General features: G+C 38.3%; 1 protein-coding gene across 1 annotated transcript in view; it reads left to right on the top strand.

Annotated features, from left to right (window-relative positions):
- Positions 1-18,783: 18,783 nt before the first annotated feature.
- Positions 18,784-23,622, top strand: part of gfra2b (GDNF family receptor alpha 2b) — an 89,131-nt gene continuing 84,292 nt past the window's right edge. Inside the window, exons 1-2 of the mRNA XM_055060792.1 lie at positions 18,784-19,433; positions 19,548-19,549. Of these exons, the coding sequence (XP_054916767.1) occupies positions 19,394-19,433; positions 19,548-19,549 (42 nt within the window). The 5' untranslated portion in view covers positions 18,784-19,393. The remainder of the gene's footprint in view (positions 19,434-19,547; positions 19,550-23,622) is intronic.

Here is a 23,622-nt window from a genome sequence, read left to right as displayed (position 1 = left end):
TTCTTATTGAGTCCTTGTCTGACTGCTATAGTCTGTTGCGAAGAGACAAATGTGTTTTAAGGAGATTATCATTTCCCAACTTTACCTCTTTGATCAATTTTTTATACATTTTAATCTTCACTGACAGTTTGAACCACTTTAGATCCAGTTGTCTTCTGCACATGCCTGCATATTTTATTTTAAAAGCTCAACAAAGATCACAAGGTTTTCTATCCTAATACAGAAAGAAACTTTAAAGAAAGAAAATACTTGATTATTTTATCTCTCATATATACAAGCTCACAATTTGATTTTGATGTCTGGCAAATTCTGAGCATAAAAAAAAATCAGAGTTTTACTTATTTGCAGAAGACATATTTCCCATAAGAAGGAAGAATATTAGTGTTATAATTGCCTTCCTGTACATATAGTTATATTACCAGAATGTGAGACCAAATGGTCCTGAGTTAACTTCACATCATAATGCTGTGGTGAGCATGTAAAGCACTTCTCATTTGCTTTACTATTTTGGAGTGGCCTAATCAAAGTCTTTAATCCAACTGAGATGCAGTGGAGTGAACTTAAAGAGGAAGTTTGAACTTGATCTATTTAAAATGTGGTTAACGCATTTTAAATAGATCACTATTAACTATTAACCACTATTTAAAATGTGGTTAACGCAGTTAACCACATTTTAAATAGATCACTGTGATGTTTAGGACCACCACCAGGGGCAATAGCACTTTGTCCTACAGGGTCAAATTGGTTTGGATATAACAAATATATGACTTAAAACATTTAGATGTATTTACATGTGTTTTGATCTTAAATTCTGACCACTGTGAGAGTTTAGCATTGGAATTAGAGGTCAACAATCTGCAGTGTGCACAGCTTCTGCCACTGGTTTTCATTTTAATATAGTAGTACGTGGAGGAAATAAAGATTTTGGACTGAAGAGCTGCAATTTAGCCATACAAACATCTTGACTATAAAGTAAAAGTATGAGAGTGCTTTGGTCTGGTCAGGCCATGGATGACTCCACTGATCTGCTGAATGTATTTTGAGTGTTGGTAGATAAAAGCCACAGTGCAGCTTTTGCTTTTATTGTCTGTCTCCTGGCTGTCAGCTGTAATTATACAGCAGTCACAGCATCAGTCCTCGGCTCTCAGACGCAGATTTAAAAGCTGGACTATATCCACAACTGCCATCCAGATTGTGTGTGTCAGAAAACATTCATGTGCACAAGTGAAAAAAGCTGCTGTCAGGACTGTGAGTCGAGATAAAGGTGAAGAATAATGCATATGTGTGAGGATGAGAGACACATGGTCAGACAGAAGGTGAGACTGAAAGACAAACAGGAAGCAAAGTGGTGTTTAGTGAGTCACGCGGCTGGGCTCACTTCACCGGAATGCTATGGGAACATAAGGGTAGCATTATAAAGTTAAAAGAGAAAACCTAATTAATGTTATCTGAACATCCCCTTGGAGGGGAGTTAAAATTAAATTAAATTAAATCAGTGTCAGCTCAGTGGAGACAGCGAGAAAGGACCCAATTACAGCTCAGAGCTTTACCTAACGTCCATGTCCTGCACTGATACTGCTGCACAGGTGGGCTCTGCAATGTGACACACTGAAACCTGAATAAAGAACTTTCTTCCTCTGCTCACCTTGAAAGGCTTCCATGTTTCTGTGCAGTGGATTCAACATTCACTGCCAATGAAGAAAGATGTAAGCATGAAATAAACTGCGACTGACAGTAAAGAGACGAGATACTGTCAAATGAGAATTCATCCTTTTCTTTTAGCTGCATTGCTGAGTGATTGCCTATAATATTAACTTTCTTGACATTTTTTTAAATAACTACATCTGATTCACTTTCTGGTCTCTGTTTGTTACCATTATTTGTGGAATAAACCTGGAGGGAGAAAGGAGACGGAGCATGTTTGGGGTGCTGGCCTCAGTCACAGTCTATTTTGCAGCTCCTGCAAAATCTTAGTTCAGTTCATCTTTTTAGGACATTCATCTAGTCTTAATAGCTGATTCCAACTTAGTTACGTTCATCTCAGAGCAAATAGATTTCTACTTGGAGATCAATCAATCAGACATTGGCCTCAAACCTATAGGAAGCACTAAAAGTTTAACTCAGAGGGCAGATTAGTGCATGTAATAGGAAGATGTGTCCTTTAAGATCAAGACTGTTGAACTCATATCAGTGTCTGTGACACCCGACTTGATGAAAACCAGGATGACCTTTCAAGACCAAGCAGATCTATTATTGTCCACTGAGGCAGAGAAGCTTATATTCAAATCTATGCTATGAAACGGGGATAAACGTTCAAAATGATTGGCTCTCTATCTCGGCCACAGAGCTGCATCCTAGACTGTACCTCAGATTAGACCGTCTGACGCTTCTCTAAGTGAACATCATTTGACAATAAACAATCAGTTTAAAGACTCATTTAGAAATATATACAAAGGAATCCAGTCAGGATCAACATTGGGATCAATTTTTTTCTCTGAGTATAACTGAGTATACCAACATGTAGTCCCGACTGTGAGATAAAATCAGATGAAGAGCCCATTACAGAGCAATAACATACAGAGTGGCACAGCACCAGGCCCAGGCGGATTCCCAACCAATCCTGCATTAAGTATTCCTGGAAGCTTGGTGGTTCTTGACGGATTTGGGGATACAAACCTAACTACAATTAAAGCTGAAAGCTTTAGGCCCTCGCAGCGAAGGCCTTGTGGGAACCGCAGGAGTTCCAGCAACACCATGCACTTGCCACCGCCAACGCTCTCGTACAGTTCCCGCACCCATCTGCCAGGCAACACACACTGATGTCTTCCTCAGCGCTCCTCAATGATGCACGAGTGCATCTGAATTGCACTTTCAACGGAAAGAAAGACTGCTTTAACTCAAAAAAGCGCTTTGGTTTTGTTGGTTGACGTGACTCTGCAATATCGCATGGACATCATGGGAAGTTCCCTTGGATTGCCAGACTGGAGTGAAAGTCCCTCTGTTCAAAAAGGGGGACCAGAGAGTGTGTGCCAATCATTGAGGGGTCACAGTCTTAAGCCTCCCAGGTAAGATCTATTCACGGATCCTCAAAATAAGCTTTCTGTTTGCAGGTTTCAGCCACAGTCTAAAATTATGGCTCATGACCCATTTTCCTGTCAATCTGCTCTGAAATAAAGAATACTAGGGCTAAAAAATACAGACATTCGACTTTAATATAGACTCTTTTTTATTATTCAGGGGGATCTACTTACATACCGAGTTTCAGATCTCTACGACTTACGGTTTTCCCTATTTCACATTGGGGGCGCTGTAGAGCAGTTTGACCACGCCCACTTGCGATTCCACTGGAATCCCTGAATTCCTCGGGAGACAATTTTGGTGAGTTTTTGAACTGCCATGTAAAATGGCAGAAAAATAATTAAAACATTTCTTCTTTTGAAATTGAGAAATCTTGCAAATACAAGAGGCCTTTGTCAGCGCTTCGCCTAATGAAAGTTGATTTTTGCCCAGGAATAAACTGGCTGAAAACTATCCTGACTTACCTTTCAAATGATCAACTTCTTCCAATTTGGTGAAAAAGTAACAAAATCCTTTCATTATTTGCTTAAAACTAATTTTCTGCCACTTGTGGAACAGACCAAACAAGATATAAAAAGATGGTTGGCTTTACTATTATCTCTTATTGGTACAGTCAACTCTGTAAAGATGGACATAATACCAAAATATTTTTTACATATTTCAAGCTATACTTGAGTTCATTCTGCTATCTCGTTTCAAAATTAATTAATCTCTCCATTTATTTGGAAAAATAAACCATTATGTATAAGAGATTTTTAGGAACACCAAAAGCTCAGTGAACTCTCTTTACTCTCTTTACTCTTTACTCACATTACTGAGCTGTCCTCATGAATGTTCCTCCTCTGTGGTTAAAGGACTGGAACAGTTCATCCCCAGATTGGCTTCAGATTGAATTTACTACAACTAGACCATATTCTCTCCTTGCCTTATTTTGTGCATATAATCATGAGCCAATCTCTGCACATCATATGGTAATTCACAAAATGTTTGGGAATCCAAAATATCTCCATCTATTCTCCAATAATAAACAGCCACCTTGGCTACATACGACATTTCAGGCCTGGAAAACCAAGGGTATTTGTAGAAAATACCTTTGGCTGCTTTGAATGACTGTAAAAAACATCAAATACTCAGTTATCTTTCTCTCTACAAATTAGGAACTTTGTACATAAGAAATTTGTCATTTTCCCAGACATCCTTCCAACATCCTGGTCAGACTCTTTGCTGAAGGTCAATCTATTAAACAAAGGAAGAGTGTCTGATACACAGAGAGATAATAGACTAAGTCAACCCCTCAGTAAATGAAACAAGGGAAGAATTAATTAATGGGGGTTTCATTCTCTCATGTGGAATGGAAGAAAGGTCTTCATAAAGTTCACACATCATTTATCTGCTCATAGTATTTAAACTTTAACACAGTTCAAAGTCATAAAATGCCTCCAGTATGTCTACAACATGCCGTTTCCTCCCTGCTGCCTCGGCCAGTTATTCTGTTTAAATGTAAAGACACAAAACCGCAGACAGTCACTGGATTAGAGATATGATGCAAAATCTAAAATTGGAAGAAAATCAGATACACAATGAATGGCTCTGCTAATAAGCTCCATAAAATATGGAAATCGTTTATTCAATATGTGAATATATTACCTGGTCTGGAGTTAGAGATATGCACATCATTTTATATGCACTGTTGATGAGTCCTATGCTGAATTATCAGAATATGCCCTAAGCTTTTTAGTTTGGTTATTCATTTGTTTTGTAGTTGATGTTATGTTTGTATAACCCTCATTACAGCAATATTAATTTCAGGTTTTTTGGGGTAAAACTATATCAGTTTGCATTTTCTGACATTTGCCATCCTTTTTTTCAATTAGTAGATCATCGGTTTGAATTAAGTCTGGCCTTTGACTGGACTGTTGTAGCCCTGGAAAATAACTACACTTACTGTCCTGCTCAGAGGTCAGAGGTCAACCTCCAGCCCACTCAGCCTCTAGAAGATGACAGCAACAGGATCATCACTGGAGTCTCTGATTGTAAATCTTCTTCACAGCACAGATGTAATGATCAACATTACATTGGTGAAATTGTAATGACGTTACAATTTCTACTTTTTATTTCTCAAAAGTAGAACTTTGACTTTTTTCTTGTATATTGAAAACAAAACTGATAATGTAAAACATGATAAATGTGATGGTTTTCATAAGCAGAATGAAAACCACATTCTGGAAATGGTTAGAGCTTCTGTGTGTAGCTCTTACATGTTTACATGGGGATGATTGACAGCGCTGTGACCCTCCTCCTGACTCTGATTGGTAATAAATTCTTGGCCACAGCACTCAGGTCAGGCTGCAGCAGAGGTGGTTTCCCTGGTCAACTCATCAGGAACACTTTGAAAAAGATTGATACAAGAGAATACTGTGCATTTACTTAAATTGTTTCACCAGCAGGACTGCACAGAGGAGGAATTGCTACACCAGGGGAAACCAGGGGAGATGGAGCAGTGGGGAGCTGGAGCTCTGGCACGAAGCAAAGGATGTTTCCACTCACCACTACAATGATTGGAGATGATCATCCACTGGGAAATGGATGATCATTTTGTCTGCAATCCTGGGGTTGGTTGGGTAAACAGTCCAGGTTCATGAATTAATGACGAATCAAAAAGGAGAGAGAGAGAAAAAAAAAGTGATAACTTCCTGGTGCCAAAATACAAAATATCCATCAAGACTTGATGTTGAAGCTGGACAGATGTAAAGATGAAAAGGTTTGTTGTTTCCTCCTCCGGGTACAAAGACAATTTGTCAAACTTTTTTAATGGCATAAAATAAGCCATTTACATACATGCCCTGAAGCACAGGGAAATGATGTCACAATGGAAAAAAAAAATCAAATGGCAAAAATGAATTATGACTTAAATCAGCATATAAAACTAATACTCACACTTAAATCAGTCCTTCATTTAACTTTACTTAAAATGACGGTTTGCAGCTGCAGCACCAAACATCTGTGCCAATACTTTTTTCTTCCTCAGAGCTGAGGAAGTGATGACGACAATGTGAGTCACACCATGTCAAATACACCTCACCTTTAAGAAACCCTACAGAATCACATCAGCACAGGATGTCCTTACTCAAAGAAAGAATAAATTGGGCATTCAAATTTAATTTATTTGATTTGATTTTAGATTCACTTCAAAGAAAATTAGATTGGTGGAGTGTGATGGGACAAGAGAAGATATTAACCAAGCAGAGAACCGCACTGTGGATGTCTACATCTGTAGATATAATTACACCTTCATTAAGTGAACAAAGCAGTGTGTAACAGGAAGTGACATCCAACGTCGCGATACAGATGTGACCGGGCACATCAGCCGTTTGGTCTCCCGCTGTATGGACGTGATGGGGGTCCGCATGGAGGAATGAGGCTGGGAAATGAAAGCGGATCGGGAAAGTTGCTGCTTTCAATTCACAGTCAGCTGAGAAAAACAGCTGCGACAGAAAAGCTGCAGAATCAGTTTGGTTGGAGCGTCTGACTCCAGCTGGAGATCATGTACCTACATAATGTGTCATTAATTTGTGCAGCTGCAGCTGTAAGCCAGCAACACTCCTGCTTAGATGTAATCTCATTACTCAATTTGCTTGCTCATTACTTCATTATTGCTCCTTGTTTTGGGGACTTTGTCTTTGTCTCACCGGGAAACATCAGCTTCCAGTAAAAGTGACAAAAATGCAAAAAAACAACTGTTCAGAATTGTCTTATAATGGCCAGGTATCATCTGTTTTTCAGATAAAGAAATATTGCAGTTATTAAGCAAACTGTAAAAAAAATCACTTAGAAGGTTTTCAGAAACAAAATCAACAATTGTTATTTGGTCCACAATCAGTTGTTTCTGATAAATCCTATAAAATCACCATAATAAGCCAAGAAAATGTAACACACAGAAATTCAGCTGTAAATCTTTAACAGTCAGAGGTGGCACTAACTAGCATTACTAAGTTATATTTATTTGAGTAACATTTTGGAAAAATATGTACTTTTATAACAAGTTGTACTTAAATGTGTTATTATTATTATTATTGCGAAGGATTGCTACTCTTACTTGAGTAAACATTTGAAAGATGAGATTGTTTGAATCTTTTATAGGTTCTCTGCAAACTTTAGCTAAAGAAGGCACATGAGAAAATAGCAGGAAGATTTGATATTGATATTGACTATAACTGATTTTAATTGTGTACTAGAAAGGACTGAATATTGAAGTTAATTTAAAGCATGCTTCAACAAATTTTTATTTTAAGGCTATGTACATAACTTAAGCCAAGTTACCATCTCTTTTTTTTAACCTCTTTTTGCAAGATTTTCAGTTGTACAATCTCATGCCACATAAAAGGTGGAAAATGTTTGCGTATGTTTCGCTCTGGTTTTCATGAACCTGATGTTTTATCAGAGATATGAGCCACTGTACAAGATGAAATATATACAAGATGTCATATACAGATTCCCTCACACATGAATTATTAATGCGGTTTAGTTTGCAGCAGGAGACTCCAAACCATCTGCAAAAACTTTGATTCATGATAGCAATGTCAATAAGTTTCACAATTTAGCCGTTTCTCATGTTTCTTGTATTCAGTCCCATCAGGCTGGCTCAGGGCAGCTGTGGCTACAATGCAGCTCACCAGCATCAGTGTGTGAATGTGTGTGGATGAATGAATGTGGAGCTCTTTGGAGTCCTCTGGACTTGATAAAGCGCTATGCAAAACAGGCCATTTAAAGTTTTTTGTCTTTATATTCAGTCGACTTTGTCACTTTTGTCATACTGAGTGAACCATCAAAAGCACTTTGTGAAAAAGCCACAGCTGCTGACTGAAGTTGCTTTAAAACCTTTCATTGAAACTTTCTGTCAACTCTTTAGTCCTCCACTGTCTGTCCTTCCAAAACTCAGGAATGTGTACCAACAAACAGTTGAGCACACTGAAATCATAACTTAAGTCCCTCTTACAGGTTCAGCTGTAAAGATTTCTGCCAAGCGATTTTCCCTTTTTACATACATTGTAACAGCAATCAACTATAAATACTCAGCTTATCTGTCTAGAATATGCTCTGTTTAATTAAATATGGATGATGCCCTCAAGCAAAACCTCTGCTCATTGAACCTAGATTGAATTTGTGTCAAGTTGAAACGAGTTTCACTTCTCTGGTTGTTATCTGTGGTTATCAGAAGGTCAGTTTCAAAACGTGTCTTTTCTCAGCTGAACAGCCTTTGCATTAACAATATCTGCTCAACTGAGATGGGTCAGCTTTCTGTGGTACATGATTCAGCTAGTTCTTCAGAACAGCCTTCAGTTCTTATTTTACACAACATTCTGTAAAAAGCAAGAAAATGAAAATATATTTGTCCAGACAAAGTCAGCTCCATTGTGTATAAAAGAGCAGGAGAACACAGAAACACAACAAATCTAAAATAGACTAAAATACAAGAAAAACATGGAGCGCTGCTGAAGCGGGCTGCCTGTTGTGGCGCCAGAAGCAAGATTATTATTGCTTGTTTCATAGTTGGTTCTTGTTTTATGTTTTTATCTTATAAAGTACTTTGAACTGGCTTGTTGCTGAGATGAGCTATACAGATAAACATAACTTCACTTATCCTTTTGATTATTGACCCAAGAGCTCCTGTTTGATTGCTACATGGCACATAAGTATTGCAATAATGCCAGTGATCTGACAAACAGCTTTACTGATTCCTTTGATTCAATCTGCTATTTTCACGCTTGTTACTCTCCTTGTATGTAGATGTAGTTATTATTGCATTTTATAAAATTATCTATGCTGACTTGTTAAATGGTGGTGTGTGAATAAAATGGGCTCACCCGTATTGTGCTTTCACTCTCCCAATCACTGCTTAGAAATAATAATAATAAGGCACTTTGAGTCACAGCTGCCAAACTAAAATCGGTTGCCTCTCTCATAATAATGTAATGTACATATGAGAATATATATATATATATATATATATATATATATATATATATATATATATATATATATATATATATATATATATATATATATATATATATATATATATATATATATATATTTTTTTTTTTTTTTACAAAGGGGCTACCAAGATCTTGTTATACACTGCATACGCTGCAAAAACTTACAAGGATATTTTATCAAATTTTTAGTGCAAATATCTTAGTACACTTGAAATAAGACTAAACTAACTTACAAGTAACTTTTCAGGAAGAAATGGGAGGTTGTTTTAAGTCAATAATTCCTTAATATAGATGGAGAAAGTGTGAGTTCCATTGGCAGATCATTTAACTTAAAACAAGACATTTTTCAAGTGTTATAAGTGAAGTAATCTGCCAAGGGAACTGGTACTTTTTCCTCAATATTAAGAAATTATTGAGTCAAAATAAGATCCTACACCAAACTGGAAAGTTACTTCTATGAGTTTTGTCTCTCAAGTGAACTGAGATGTTTGCACTAGAAACTAGACCAAAACTATTTGGTCAGATTTTGTGATTTTGTAATGCACAAGACCTCACCATATTAAAATATCACAATGTTCCTCATTGACATCACTGCTATCTCACAAGCTAATTGCGGTTAGCATGTCTTCTCCTGATGAAGCTGTAATAAAATCATTTGTTTTGGCAGAACTTTAGTGAGATATCTAAAAAAGAGACACCAATTTGTTGAGTTTGTTTCAAAAAACTTTTAAATGCAGTATGAATGCCTTCTTTGAGCCATAAGTCTGAGACGTTAAGTTTCCTGAAGGTTATGTTAAAATTTTTCCCCATCTCGTTCTTTTGAGCTCAATGTGGTGTCCTGTCTTGTCCCTACTTTTCAAAGTTTCCCTACTTTGCAGTTTTTATATTTATCTAGTTGTATTACAGATCATCAACAGTTCACTTTGGATCTGCACTGACAGCTGAGAATGTGTAATAAAAATGAACATAATGGGACTACAGACTCCCCATGAGGTCCATCACACATCACACACACACCCACACACACACAGACCCACACACACCCACATGGTCCTGTTGGTTCTGATGAAACAATTTGAATTGTGTTTACTAGAATGCAGACCTTCAGCCTTCGTGACGCACATCAAGCACTAATTCTCCTTCCAACTAATGTGGGTATGATTCACATTAATTGTCTCAGACTAATGTTGTCCAATCACGCGATCACTGATGTATCCTCTGACTTCACCTCATTAATCAGTGTTAATTATAACTGCCTTTTCTAGTGCTTTCCTTAATTGAATTAGTACCAGGAGACCAAGGTAAAAGAGGTCAGCTTTGGAGAAAATATGTTCTTGGATGTAGAAAAAGAGCTGTGGCAAAGGAGGAAACTGCAATCATAGAGGAGAAGAATAAAATGGGAGGAAGGACTGAGGGTGGTCAAGAGGAGGGCGTGAAACAGGAAGTTTGATGAGAGGGAAATCATGGCAGACTAATCCGAAGAGTTTCTTGTAAAAGTGATTTCCCAGCAGACTGCATCTTGTTTCCACTTTAATTACAGACACAGGAACATTTTTGGTCTGAAGCTGAGTTTCATCCATTATTTGTCTTTTGCTCATATGAATTCAGAGCACAGATCTTCTCTCTGTTGGATTTAATAATATTCTCTTTTGCTTTCTCAACCTTCTTCTTGTCTGTTTAGATGTAAACCCAGAGCCCCGTCTTCGTGGGAGCTGCTATATCAAGCGCCTCTTGTGTCTTGTGATGTAAGGGTGATTGTGCTGAAGCCAAGCCAAACACGAGTAAAAAAAGATCCTCCAGTGTTAATGTGTGAAATCTGGCATCAGTCAATGTGTTGCTTCAGGCTGTGACTCGCAGCAGAGCTGCAGAACAGACCCACAGAAAACTTATAGAAACAGAATACAGGTCATAACATGATGCTGTCATTTATTTATTACAAAAGGGACAATGCACATCACATAATGTAGACATGTGCAGAGACAGGGAGGGAGGGGCCTTGAACCCTTTTACCTCTGATGCCCCTAGTGCCCTTTTTTATTTATTTATTTTTTAAATTATTATTATTTTTAATCTATGCATCAGAGGGCCTGCTTGTGCCCCTTAACAATAATATTTTTGCTAAATATAATAATTTAGCAAAATAAACTAATCTGGCTGCCCTCAGTCTATCAATGTCTCAGTTTCTCTGCCTCCATAATGTTCAGACTTCGGGTCCATGGTGAGGAGGAGGAGGATCATCACCCTCTAAATATCAAATTGTGGGCAAGAATTGATATTTATTCTCAAACCAGTTCATACGCTGGTTTGAGAATAAAAATGTAGGTCTGATGTTGACGTTAAAAAAACTGTTTCTATTTATATTTTCATAATTGTCCTCGCAATGGTGGGACAAAACCCGTCTCGTCCCTAAATGCAGAAAAGTTTTGGCTGCAGAGAAACTTCTGACTTTAACATAATCATTCTGCTAAAAGCCCGCTTGGCTACAGGCAGACTGAGTCGGTCCCACCGACAGATAGAAAAAATGTCTGTCTTTACATCAGACATCTTGATATTAGACACAGTACTGCGACTGTCACCGCAAGTCGTGACACACCTCTAAGCCCTGGTACCACCTGGTACCACCTGGTACCACCTGGTACCACCTGGTACCACCTGCCGACTGTTTGCTTTGCTTCTCCTTAACGTTTCTACCAAGTGGGTTAAAGCCGCTGTTGGCGGGATCTGGCCTGGAGGTGAACGGCTTTAAATAGAAGTTACTGCAGAACCTCAAGTGTTAAAGGAAGATTCAGCCCAATTAGAGCATTTAGAGTCAAAATAAATGAGATCGCAGCAGCTGTTCATGCAGGGCCAGCTCAAGGTAATATGGGACCTCAGACAGAAATCCTTCCTACTAAGAACCTCAGCATCACTAACATGTTTAAATATAGATAAGGTGAAGTCTGTGAGGAGGACCAGGTTTATTGACCGAGTTTAAAATGCATTAAAATCAATCAATCAATCAATCAATCAATCAATCAATCAATCAAGTATTCGTTGTTGGCCATAATGTTTTTGTGAACAAACCCGATTCAAACACAAAGATTACATCATATTGTAGCCATGGTAACACAACAATCAAACTATCAAGATCTTGAAACTTTTACAAAATAAACTTCTTGATTAAATCCTAATTGTACATTTTTTTCTCAGCTGAATGCATTAACTAAAATGTAATAACATTGTCATTCTCTATGAATGAATGCTACAGGTTTAGATCTATGGTCTGTGCTACAATTAAACCATTTCTAGGGGCCCCTGAATGTCTGGAGGCCCCTAGAAGCAGCTACTGACTTTTATTTGCTTTGATATTCCAGTCTTACAATTATAGATCTCAGAGGTGCTAACATCAAACATTATATAGCGTTAAACCCCTTTGAGCTTTTTTTTTTTTATCTATAAAGCAGTCTGCAGCCAAGTTGTTTTAGAGGTTAAATAGATATTATTAGGGCTTAATTAATAAAATGGCAGCAAATTTGCTTATTTCATAACTTCATAACCTTTGACCTTTCTCCTCTGGTCTGTTTAACAGCTACAGTCTCAATCAACTCAGACCTCCAGGACTGTCAGCAGCAGAAACAGCAACATTACACCTGTTGGGGAAAATATATTACATTTGCTTTGCATTGTAACCGCATGATGGCAATAATATAGTATGATCCAATTAAATTCTGGATTAATATGGGGTGCTGCTATGTTGTTGTACGGAGTTTAAAGATCTTGTTCAATGTGCCTTTTTTTAACTTTGAGCCCCTGCCCCTCCAAAGGTCTCTGCACGGCCCTGACATAATGTCCCAGAGTTACTACTTCAAGCTATAATCAATACAAATACATTATATTACACTGCAATATGGACACTTCAGAAAATAAAAGAATAATGATAGGTAAAAGGGCTTTTTTAAATCTAAAAATAACAATGAATTACAAACTTAAAAAGAATAAAACACCATATAGCACAAAGACTCATCGCAATACAAACAATAAACAAAAAAAACTGAACAAAAATGAGAATCATATGACAAATAAGCAAGAAAAACTATGCTGCAGTGGCAAATGTATAGCTATGTACCACCTGCATAGCTGTGACTATTAAGAGCTATAAACTGAGGAAGATAAGGAACAAAAGGGCCCTGAAGATGGAACCCCTGGGATAAAATTGCTCTTCACAGATAACCTAACAGAGCTTGAGCTTATTTTGCAAAGAAAAGTTTTGGTGTAGATGCAAAACTGGTCAAAACTTTATATGATTTTCAGTTGTAATTGCAGTAAGTGGAAGCTGTATGAAAAATGCACACCGCAATTTTCAGATTCTTGTTGGACAAAAAAAGAGGGAAAACTATGCCTGATTTCCTATTTTTGTCATGTACTACTTTGTTTTGGTCTGTCCCATAAAATCACAGTCAATTTCTATGTTTGTTACGACAAAATGTGAAAAACTCCAGTCAGTGTGTATTCATTGGCACAACACTGAACACGATCATATAACAGATGCACTCTTTGCATCCAGCCCGTCTTACTTTCAGAAAGGTTTCACATGATCGTGTAACAAATTCCCTTTTTCTGGAACAAGATTCAAATGTTGTCACAGGAAGTGAACACATATATCAGAAAGTCAGCTAATTGCTTAGATCCTCTCCTGAGGCGAAAGCAATGAACCTATAAATTCAGAGTCAGGATCTGTGTCACCTCCGGTTCATTAAAACCAGAACAGAAGGTCCTGCTTCTGCTGCTTCGACTCTTAAAATAGAAAGAGAGACTAAAAAACAGAGTTTATTTATTTATTTTGCTCCATGTAAATATGTAGTATTTGTACCGGCTGATGCAGAGCTCTGAGTTTGTGCTGTAGCTCCTTTGATCTGTGGAGGCAAATTTGAGTTAATGAGGGAGTTGCATGCAGCCCTTTGCAGAATTCTGCTGGTTGGATGAACACATCTCAAAATGAATGGATGATCCATTTTATGAGAAGAAGAAAAGTCCTTGTTGCCTCTGATCTCAAGCTCTGCTTTCCAACATGTTCCCATATGTAAATATGCTGCACTCTAAACCGCATTTCAGTACCAGGTTATAGCTTTGCTATGCATTCTCGCTGATAAAAGGTTTCATACCAGTTGTGTGTAGGTGTGTGTGTGCGTGTGTGTGCGTGTGCGTGTGTGTGTGGGAGGGGATGTCAGGGGTTTGTGTTGTATTTCATCCCAGGTCCATGTTTTGTTTAAAGAAACAGACAGTAATACCTATTGTGTAGCTTAATTTAACAAAATTTTAAAAAAAATTAAATAAAAATCCTTATGAAAATTATATAAGAATTTGAACCCGTATAAGAAAGCTAGAATTGTTGTTTTCACAGAGTGGTTATGTGTTCTCAGTTTGACCAGGACAAACTGAGACTGTTTGTCCTGGCAGAATGATATGAAGTGGTAATTAAAGAAAGAACTGGTGGAAATAAAAAGTGAGAACCGCAGAAAACACAGAGACGTTAGGATGATGACAAAGAACAGAATTCAGACGAAGCAGGAGAAAAGTCTTTGGAGGGTGACCCAGAGGTCACCGGACCCACTGGAGAGGTCATTCTGGAGAAGGTCATGTGCTCCAGATCTACCCTGTCCCTAAGTGAGGGCTGCATCAGTCAAGTCATGTTTTTTTTTTTGTATCGCACAAGGCAGTTTAAATGCTTCCATGAGAAGTAATGATGAGTTGGAATCCAGGTGAGATGAATCTATTTTCTAGTTACTGATAATCAAAGGTAACTCTAAATGGAATTGTTTCTTGAGCTTAAGGAACTCAGTATTTCTGCATTTTTGCAGTTTTCTGGAGGTTTGTTCCAGATTTGTGGTGCATAGAAGCTGAATGCTGCTTCTCCATGTTTGGTTCTGTTTCTGGATGCTGAGCAGAACCAGAACCAGAACCGAACCTGAGGGGGCTGGATGGTTGATTCAACAACAGCAGAGCTTTCATGTATTGTGGTGTTAAAGTGTTCAGTGATTTATAAACTAATAGTATTATGAAGTCTATTCTCCCGGTGTAGGGATGTGTTTCATCTTCCTGGTTTTAGTCAGAACTCCAGCAGCTGCGCTCTGGATCAGCTGCAGCTGGAAGGTTGATTTTTACCCAGGCTTTACCACAAGTGTTGTGTGCATGAATATTTTCAGGCTATTTGGTTGAGAATGTGTTCTGATGAGGCTTGTTTATTAGATTAAAAGTATGTTTGAAACATGTACTGAACATACTTATAGTAAGCCCACATTTCTTTGTTGAAAGAATTTTTCTACAGGTCTGAAATAATATTTTTATCTTAAATGTGTTTTCATTAACTCTAATCTAAGATTTGTAAACATCAGTCTGCATGCGTGTGTCTTTATATGAGGTGTTTCATGTACTGACAGAGTCACTGAATGGGTCTGTATAATGTTGCCAGAGTGAGCTGATCTTGGCTGTAGACTAAATAATGAGTCAATCAAAGGAATATTAATGTACAATGCAGTCCATGCTGAACTTAGAAGTAATGACCAGAAACCTAATGTGCAATGAAAGGTTTTTGGGGTCACGCTGTGAGAATCTCTGTGTCAAATGAGCACTTTGACAAAGTGAAAAATGGATTTCAACTCAATGCTCCCTTTCATTTGTCGAGCGGCCAGCTGATGAGCAATACGCATGGGGCCCAGGGAGACCTACTCACTTCTCAAACCATTTAATTGCTATATTAGCTAAAAATATGCATGAAAAAGCAGCAGGGATGCTTTTATTGTGTCACACTTTTGAGTCTTGTTTTAATTGATATGAAGCTCTGAGTCATGAGTCAGATGGACTCAGAAGAAATTATTCAAGAACTAGAATGTCACCCAAAATGGAAGCTGAACTGAAGGATCGGAACATTTACTGTTTTGCAGAGCAGAACTTGATTTGCCTGAGTCCAACACTTCTCAGTCTTAGTTCTGATGACCCGATGTGTTTCAGATGCTGCCCTGCTTCACAAACTTCTTTAGGGGGATTGGTCATTACCAGACTGTGTGATGAACCTGCACGCAGACCTGCCTCCATTTGATGGCTTGTGTTAGGGGCCACAGAAAATTGGCTTTTTATTTTTTATAAGTACATAAACAAATGTTTATGTAACTTTTCAAATAAATTAACTTGTTGTTTATTCATACTAAATGAGCAATAATGATGTAAACATTGATCATGTAGAAAAAGCTGAGTAATCATCATCAGACTAGCATAAGGTCATATGTTGCAGAAATTTAGAATCTGTTTCCAATATCTGGAGTCTAAAACTATTATCATCCCCATGTTATATTTTCATCAGCTTGAAGTGAAAATAATCGTAAATCGCATTTAATAAGGCTTAAAAACATCCAATTGTGTAATTAGTCTATATAATGTGGTTTACTTGATGGATTACATGACTGGATTAAATGCACTTTTTAATAGTATTATACTTAATTAAATATGACTGCGTCTTTTCTTTCTTCATTGATGTTACTCGTATTGTAAGAATAGCAACATTACTCAGGAACAAATGAAATGGACTGTGCATTAAATCATTACTCCGACGAATGTAACTGATACCACCCACATTCTTGTTTTTATACATATTTTATAGCACAATCTGCTTGATTTCCATAGAAAAATTTTCATTTACTTTGAATAATGAATTTAGCATGCTGTATATTTGATAACTAGAATTAACTGGAATAGATGTTGTATGTATGATTGAATTGAAAGCTTTTTTTGTAAAATGCCTTGAGACAACATTTGTTTTAATTGGTGCTATATAAAATAAATTGAACTGACTTGAATTGGATTTATTTGACTATATTCTGTACATAGATTGTGTTGTAGCCCCTCATGGATGCTTCTTGGCCAGGAGCATTCAGCGTTCTCCCTCTATTTTCTTACATCTTTCTTGCTTGGCCAACGTGAAGCTCAATGTAACTCTGGATTACAGGGTCACACAAAGGTTTCCTTCAGTCATCCCACATATATGTGGCTCTATCAGACACTGAATAATGGGCTTTGAAGAATCTTTATTTTCCTTTTCCTCATCAAATGTTTCTTATGTGAGAGACAAATATACATACAGTATTATCAATGTCCCAAAAGGTGTAAAAAAAATCTACAATCAAATATGATTTTTGGCACAGTAATACTTTCATAACAGCACAGTGTCCCGTTACTTCTGAGTCTTCCATTGCTAAGTTTTCTTTTGGGACTAATGAAGAGTGATGCATCTATAGGATTTTTACAGGCAATCCGTCAATCCTGTAAGCAGAGTTTCTATTCCCTACTGGCACAAGAGTGATTACCTTGTCTGTGTGCTGCATGACTTTTTGGGCTTTTGTATGTTTTTCTCTTCTCCTCTGAGAGGTGATCCTGGACCGAAGATGAACATCAATGTTACATGTTGGGACGTTAAACCTGCTTATCGATTCATCTCCATCTCTTCCGGGTGATGACGTTCAACTACAGAGACAAAGAGAGAGAGAGAGGAGAAATCACTAATAAACCCAGGATCTTATAGTAAGGTGAACTCACACATCAAAGACTGTGCATTGCTCTGAACAACATTCAGCTAATAATCCCTTCAATTCAACATCTGAACTGTTGTTCCCGACTGCAGCGAGAAGCAGCTTATTTAATTTCACAAGAACACATAAAAATTAAACTGAAATAATAACTACAAAGAGTTATTTTCTTTGTATCAAAATACAGAGAAAATTCTTTACAAATAAACCAAAATCTAAAATATGAAGAAAAAAATAATGTAAAAAAATCAAAGGGATGATTTATGCTAAGTGATTAAAATGCAAAAATGCTGTTATGCAATACCTTTTTTTAAAATTACAAAACACAGGTACTTATTTAAAAAAAACAAAAGAAAAGAAATATGAATGTTTCAGAATAACGTACACTTAGTTACAAACAGCAAATCGGCTACTTTTACAAATTATAATCCATTTTTATTTTTTTTCCAAAATGAAAGAGTCAAAAATTATTTCAGTGTTATGCAGATGTCAGTCTAGAACACTCAGAAACTCCTCTTATGTAAGTATTCACAGCCTTTGCTTAATTCTTTTCTGATCCAGACATCACTGCATTCATCTTTCATTCTGTTCTGACTGATCTGCTGCCACAAAAATCCCCATGGCATGATGCTGCCACTACCATGCTTCACTGTTGGGATGGTGGAGTTTCCTCCTTGACTCCTGGCATTCACAAAGCTTTTGTTGTCTCCAGCTTCCCCAGGAGAGGCTGTTCTGCTGACAGTCACCATGACCAGAAAGTTTGAACTTCAGACCTTTCATGGCATTATCTGATACATGTGTTTAAAGTGAAAGATGCATTTTAATAAATTCATTTCTGGCCCAGCCTAAACTACTGAACTGGAGAGAATCATCATTTGGATATCTAAAAGCTTGTAAACTTGAGCTGATTGCTTTGGTTTGGATCTCCAGAAGGTCACCACAGGTTCATTTCTACAAGTGTAACAATGGCTATGGATTGCACATGATAAAAATGTAGTGTTATACATTCAATATCTAAAAAGAAAAAAAAAGAAAGAAAACCTGAGTTTCTTTTTCTTCCATGCATCTCATATTGCACGCTTGGATCATCACGCGCAGCCACTGAGTGCGCGAGGAGCTTGTTGGATACCTGGAGAAGGAGAGAGAGCGAGAGACGCTGGCACGCGCCTTTCCAAGTGTATCTGCGCGTGTCAGGAGGGAAGGAGCGGGGCCGTTTGAAGGTTCCTCAGCTGCAGTCGCACGCGCCCGGTTTGCTTGCGCCACTGAACCCACGAGGCAGCTGGAGTAGATACGAGCCGCGCGTGCTACAGCGCATCGTGCTGCTTTGGAGTTGCGCGTGGAGGTTAAAGTCATAGACATTCTGTCGGTGCGCTCTGCAAGACTCCGCGTGAGAAAGGAAGAGGCAGACAGTCCAAACTCACACCGACAGACAGACAGACAGACAGACAGACAGACCACCTGGAAAAGTTGGCTGGAGGCAGCACGTGGACGCTCAGCGGTCAAAGTCTTTCCGGGTCTTTCTCAGCGGACTCCCGAGAAGCGCAGCGGAATGTTCGCCCCGTGACGGACCGAGCCATCAGTCCTGCGCTGCTCTGAGTCGGAGGGGTTCGGCTCGGGGATCCAGGCGGCGCTCGCTTCACCATGTCAGCGGAGCCCGAATAGACAGACAGACAGACAGACAGACACAGACAGAGAGAAAGAGAGAAGACAAAGGTGAAAAAGAAGTAGAGCAAACTGAGCAGAGGGATTACAGCCGGACGCGACATGTTCCTGATTAACATCATCTCTGTGGTGTTTGTGTTGGGTGAGTACAGGCGCGTGCACACGCACACACACCGGGGGGCACTGGGTCTTGCCCACGTGCACTTTGGTCCCCCACCACCCCTCCCCTTCCTCGAGGAACATTAAACCCATTAAGATGTCACCAGTGTGACCGGGTCCAGTGGGGCTGGTACATGTGGAGAGATGTGGGCTGGAAGCGCTGTGACACTTTAGAAAACTGGCAGGAAACCAACTGAAAATATTTTCAGTTACTGCATGAAAAGCAACGCGCTTGTTGGGCAAACATGACTCCTGTCTAAGAACAGCAAACTGCTTCACTTGATCAAACTTTCCTTTGCTTTTATTCCTCCATCCTGTGTTGATTAGTAAACATGTTTATGTTTATGTTTGCGGGCAGCATTTCCGTTTTTAGTCTGTTTTGCTTCTCTTTGTCCGGTTTCATTTCAGTTTTATCTCCATGTCTCGTTGCTCATGACAATCTGAGCGGATCATTCCCACCTGATCTCTCTCTCTTTCTCTTTCTCTTTCTCTCTCTCTCTCTCTCTCTCTCTCTCTCTCTCTGAGGCAACACAGGCTTATCTGATCTGATCTGATCTGATCTTGCAGTTGCGGAACTCCTTCTAATTTACACGTTGAGTGGATTATTTCGTTCTGCAGGATGATCATGAGACATTAAATAAGCAACTTAAGGAGCACTGAAAATAACTGAAAAGTGTTTTTTTTTTGAGAGCATAGTATTGAAGTGTGAGTCTGTGCTGCTTTGGTTTTCTCCCACTGAGACTCACGTTTAATTGTATGATGCTGTTGACCATTCGCTCCAGCAGAGGGCACTTATTGCCCTGTTCAACCATAAAAAACAAATCTAATCAAAGATCAGTTTTACAACCTGAATGAGGAAATGTATTTGTAGGTGTATTACATTATGTATTATATTGATGCATGCCACGAGTTTCCCTGCAGGCCAGAAAATGTTCAACCAACCACAGAATGATTGTTAGCCTTGTTCAAACCAGCTGACCACAGCGAGTCACCTGCCCTGTCTATGAGGAACCCTGAGACAGACACCAGCCAGTCACTGCTAAATGAATTAGGTGATTAGCAGCTGGTTTTGAAATAGAGAAAATAGACAAATAAGATCTAGATTTTTCTCAGAAAAAACAACGTATACATGTTTTTACTCCATTAATCTCAGGATAATGGAGATTAATGGTTTTAATGTTCATTAAAACACACACACACAAAACAGAACTACCAAATAGATCACTCACTTAAGAAACCAGTCATGATGCTCTTTTATGGCATTTAGTCCTAAAAACTGAAAAATGTTCCTGAGATTTTGCATAACATTCATGACATGCAACGCTGCAGAACTCATTGAAAAGCTCCTTTTATGATTCTTTTTCGATTTTGCCTCCGTCAGGGACTGGAGGTTTTCACTTCTCCAGATTTTACAACAGATTGTAACATTAAATAAACATGTTTACTGGCAAAAAAATAAAAAAATAAACATTAAGTGTAACCACCAGAGGGAATTGTCTCATTAAGATATAATTGGTCACACATGCAGACCACCCACTGATTTACAAGAAGCTGACATGGCTAGAGGGCAGAACTACTGACATGCCAAGTGGAGTTATGGTGTTTCAGGCACACAGTAAGTATGACATTAAGTATATCTGGTTACTCACTGTTTTTATTAACTGTAGGATGCCTTGGGAACTGCCAGCTTTACCAAATTATGTTCAAACCATACAACTCATTCTGCACAATAATCTTTGTGAAAAACTCTGAAACAGAAGAAAACAAATTAGGTGATATTCAGAATCCTTTTCTAGTAAAAAGGTTGTGTGCTTTTGCTCCAGATGCAACCAACTGAAGAACAGAGTCTGTCTGTGTGATTTAAGTCAGAGTAAATATAAAATTGTCTGTTTCTGGCCTCACAGGTTCTTTAAAAAACAGTAGAGAAACAAAGAACATCATGATGACCAGGAGTAAAGCAGAGTCAATGTTCAATTTTTAGTAAGACATTTGTGGTTATATCAGAAACAGATAGTGGTTCTAGAAAGAACTGGCAAAGTATTTCTCATGAAAAGTGTTTCAAACCATATATCATTTTTTCTGGCACTTTACAATGATGTACTGCTTTTTTCTTGATCTTTACCGAGGTCCTTGTGGTTGCAATATGCCAAAAGGCCCAAAAATATGGGCCTCAGTATGTTTTCTAGGTACTGTATCTTTAAAAACTCATAAATAGACTTTGTATTACTGCATATCTCTCTTGAGATTTACTGTCCAACCTTGTTCCGATGACAAATATCACACTTGCACAGTAGCTCTGTCTGTAACTATCAGGGGTGTATTACCTCTGAAGTGGCCTGTGTCTGAATGATTGAATGCTATAGTTCTTAAATCCCTCTCGGTTTAAATGGAAATCTGTGAAATTTTCAGCACTCTTGTTCTTTTTATGTAAGCATTCTGGTACAACCTTTACCTAGAAATGTTCACTCATGTTCTTCAATTATTAGTATTTTTTTTTTCCTCTCCAAAAAACCTGGATTATACAATCATGGTATGAGATAATGGAAATATAGACATGCAGGTATTTTAAGACTTGGGGACTTAAAATTTAGATTTTTCAAAATGTTTTTTGCAATATACCTAAAGGTTTCAGTCTGCCTTTATATTGCTATAATGTGTGCTGTGAAACCCTGAAATTAATGGAAGTTATGTTCCACTGAAAAAAATGTTAATACTGTACCGCTTCCAGGCAGGGGTTCACTGTGCTGAATAAAGACACGGTGGAATGAGTGATGCCTGGTTCTGAACACTTGATGGATTTAAAGCTGCTATCACACTCTGGCCTTTTTTTACCATGTACTCTGACGTTGTTAAAAACATGTTTCTTTGGCATGAATTGATGAAGAACATTTTGTGGAACATTGAAGTCGTGTCCTAATCTTGAAGGATGGAATCACTTATGATCTAAATCACTGAATTCACACATTGAAGCATAGAAGACTTCCAGGGTGAGGCAGTGCTCTGCTGTGTCTCACCTTAGGGGGCGCTGTGTCACACAGTGAATGAAGCAGGCATTTGGCACAGACCCATTGCTGTCTCTTTCAGTATCACCAATAGACATGTTCAATGTATGCTTATGTTCCACAGTCTGTCTATTACAATGAAGAGTGCCTTCACTGAAAACAGTCCAAGCAGTAGGAAAAATAAGAAAAAACACAGTGGGAGTAGAACGATTTAGGGCCAATCTCCTCCTTGCTCCTCAGCCATTTTCGCACTTGTTTGGAGTGGTGTGCATTAGACAGTCGGCTACCTCAAATATCAGCAGTGTTTCTGGAAGAGGCCGCATGCGGCTCATGTCCTGGGTGTGATAGCAGGTTCCAGACTGCACTAATGTCAGCACAGTGAGTGTTGGAACACATACATGGAAAATGACCTCGTTGTTGGTTAGGTAACTCAGACAGAGAGTCATTTCCTAGAATTGAGAAACAGAAAGGTGGATTATTAATAACTCAAAAGTGGCCTGCAATATGCCACAAGACAGAGAAACAGAGCCAGCAATGTGAGCAAATCCCTTTACAGTCAACCAAGTAAACCTGTCTTTGATGCTGGGGTCAAAACTCATCACCTTACTGACGACACAGTTGATATGTTGATCAATTATTTAATGCACCAACGTTTAATTTGCATAATTGGATCTTTTCCACCATCAGTAAGCTTGAAGGTGAATTTAGCTGATTTAGATTTAGTTGCTCTCTCCAGAGCTAATTAATCCCCTCTCCTGCCTGTTGATTTCTGCTCAGTGATCTGAGCTGCTGTCAGAACCCAACAGTAAAACTTCTGTTTGCTAATAGTTATTAATATCTACAGAGGTCAGCCGGTTGTTGTGTAGGTGTCTGTTTTGGCTTTTGCCAGATGCACAACGAAGAACGGTGAGGTGAAGGAAGGCAGCTGTTGTCTTTGTATGACTATTGTAGTGATTTTTGCATTTTTGCAGCTTAGGTAAAGTACTGTAAGACTTTGGCTTTGTTTGAAGTATGGAAATAACAATCCCTCATAAAAAGCTCAGCACAAATTCCCTGCTGATCAAAACCTTTGGAGAAAATACAAGTATTAGCCTTTTTTCCTGGTTGTTCAGATGAAGATTTTAATTCAAGGTTAAGAACACAAGAAGAACAGTGGAACAAGAAACAAAA

This window comes from Poeciliopsis prolifica, unplaced genomic scaffold (genome assembly GCF_027474105.1).
Source record: "Poeciliopsis prolifica strain line A6 unplaced genomic scaffold, Auburn_PproV2 SCAFFOLD061, whole genome shotgun sequence".
In the NCBI taxonomy this organism is placed as follows: domain Eukaryota; kingdom Metazoa; phylum Chordata; class Actinopteri; order Cyprinodontiformes; family Poeciliidae; genus Poeciliopsis; species Poeciliopsis prolifica.
Note: the sequence above shows the minus strand (reverse complement) of the source record. Positions and strands in the feature narration are given on the sequence as shown.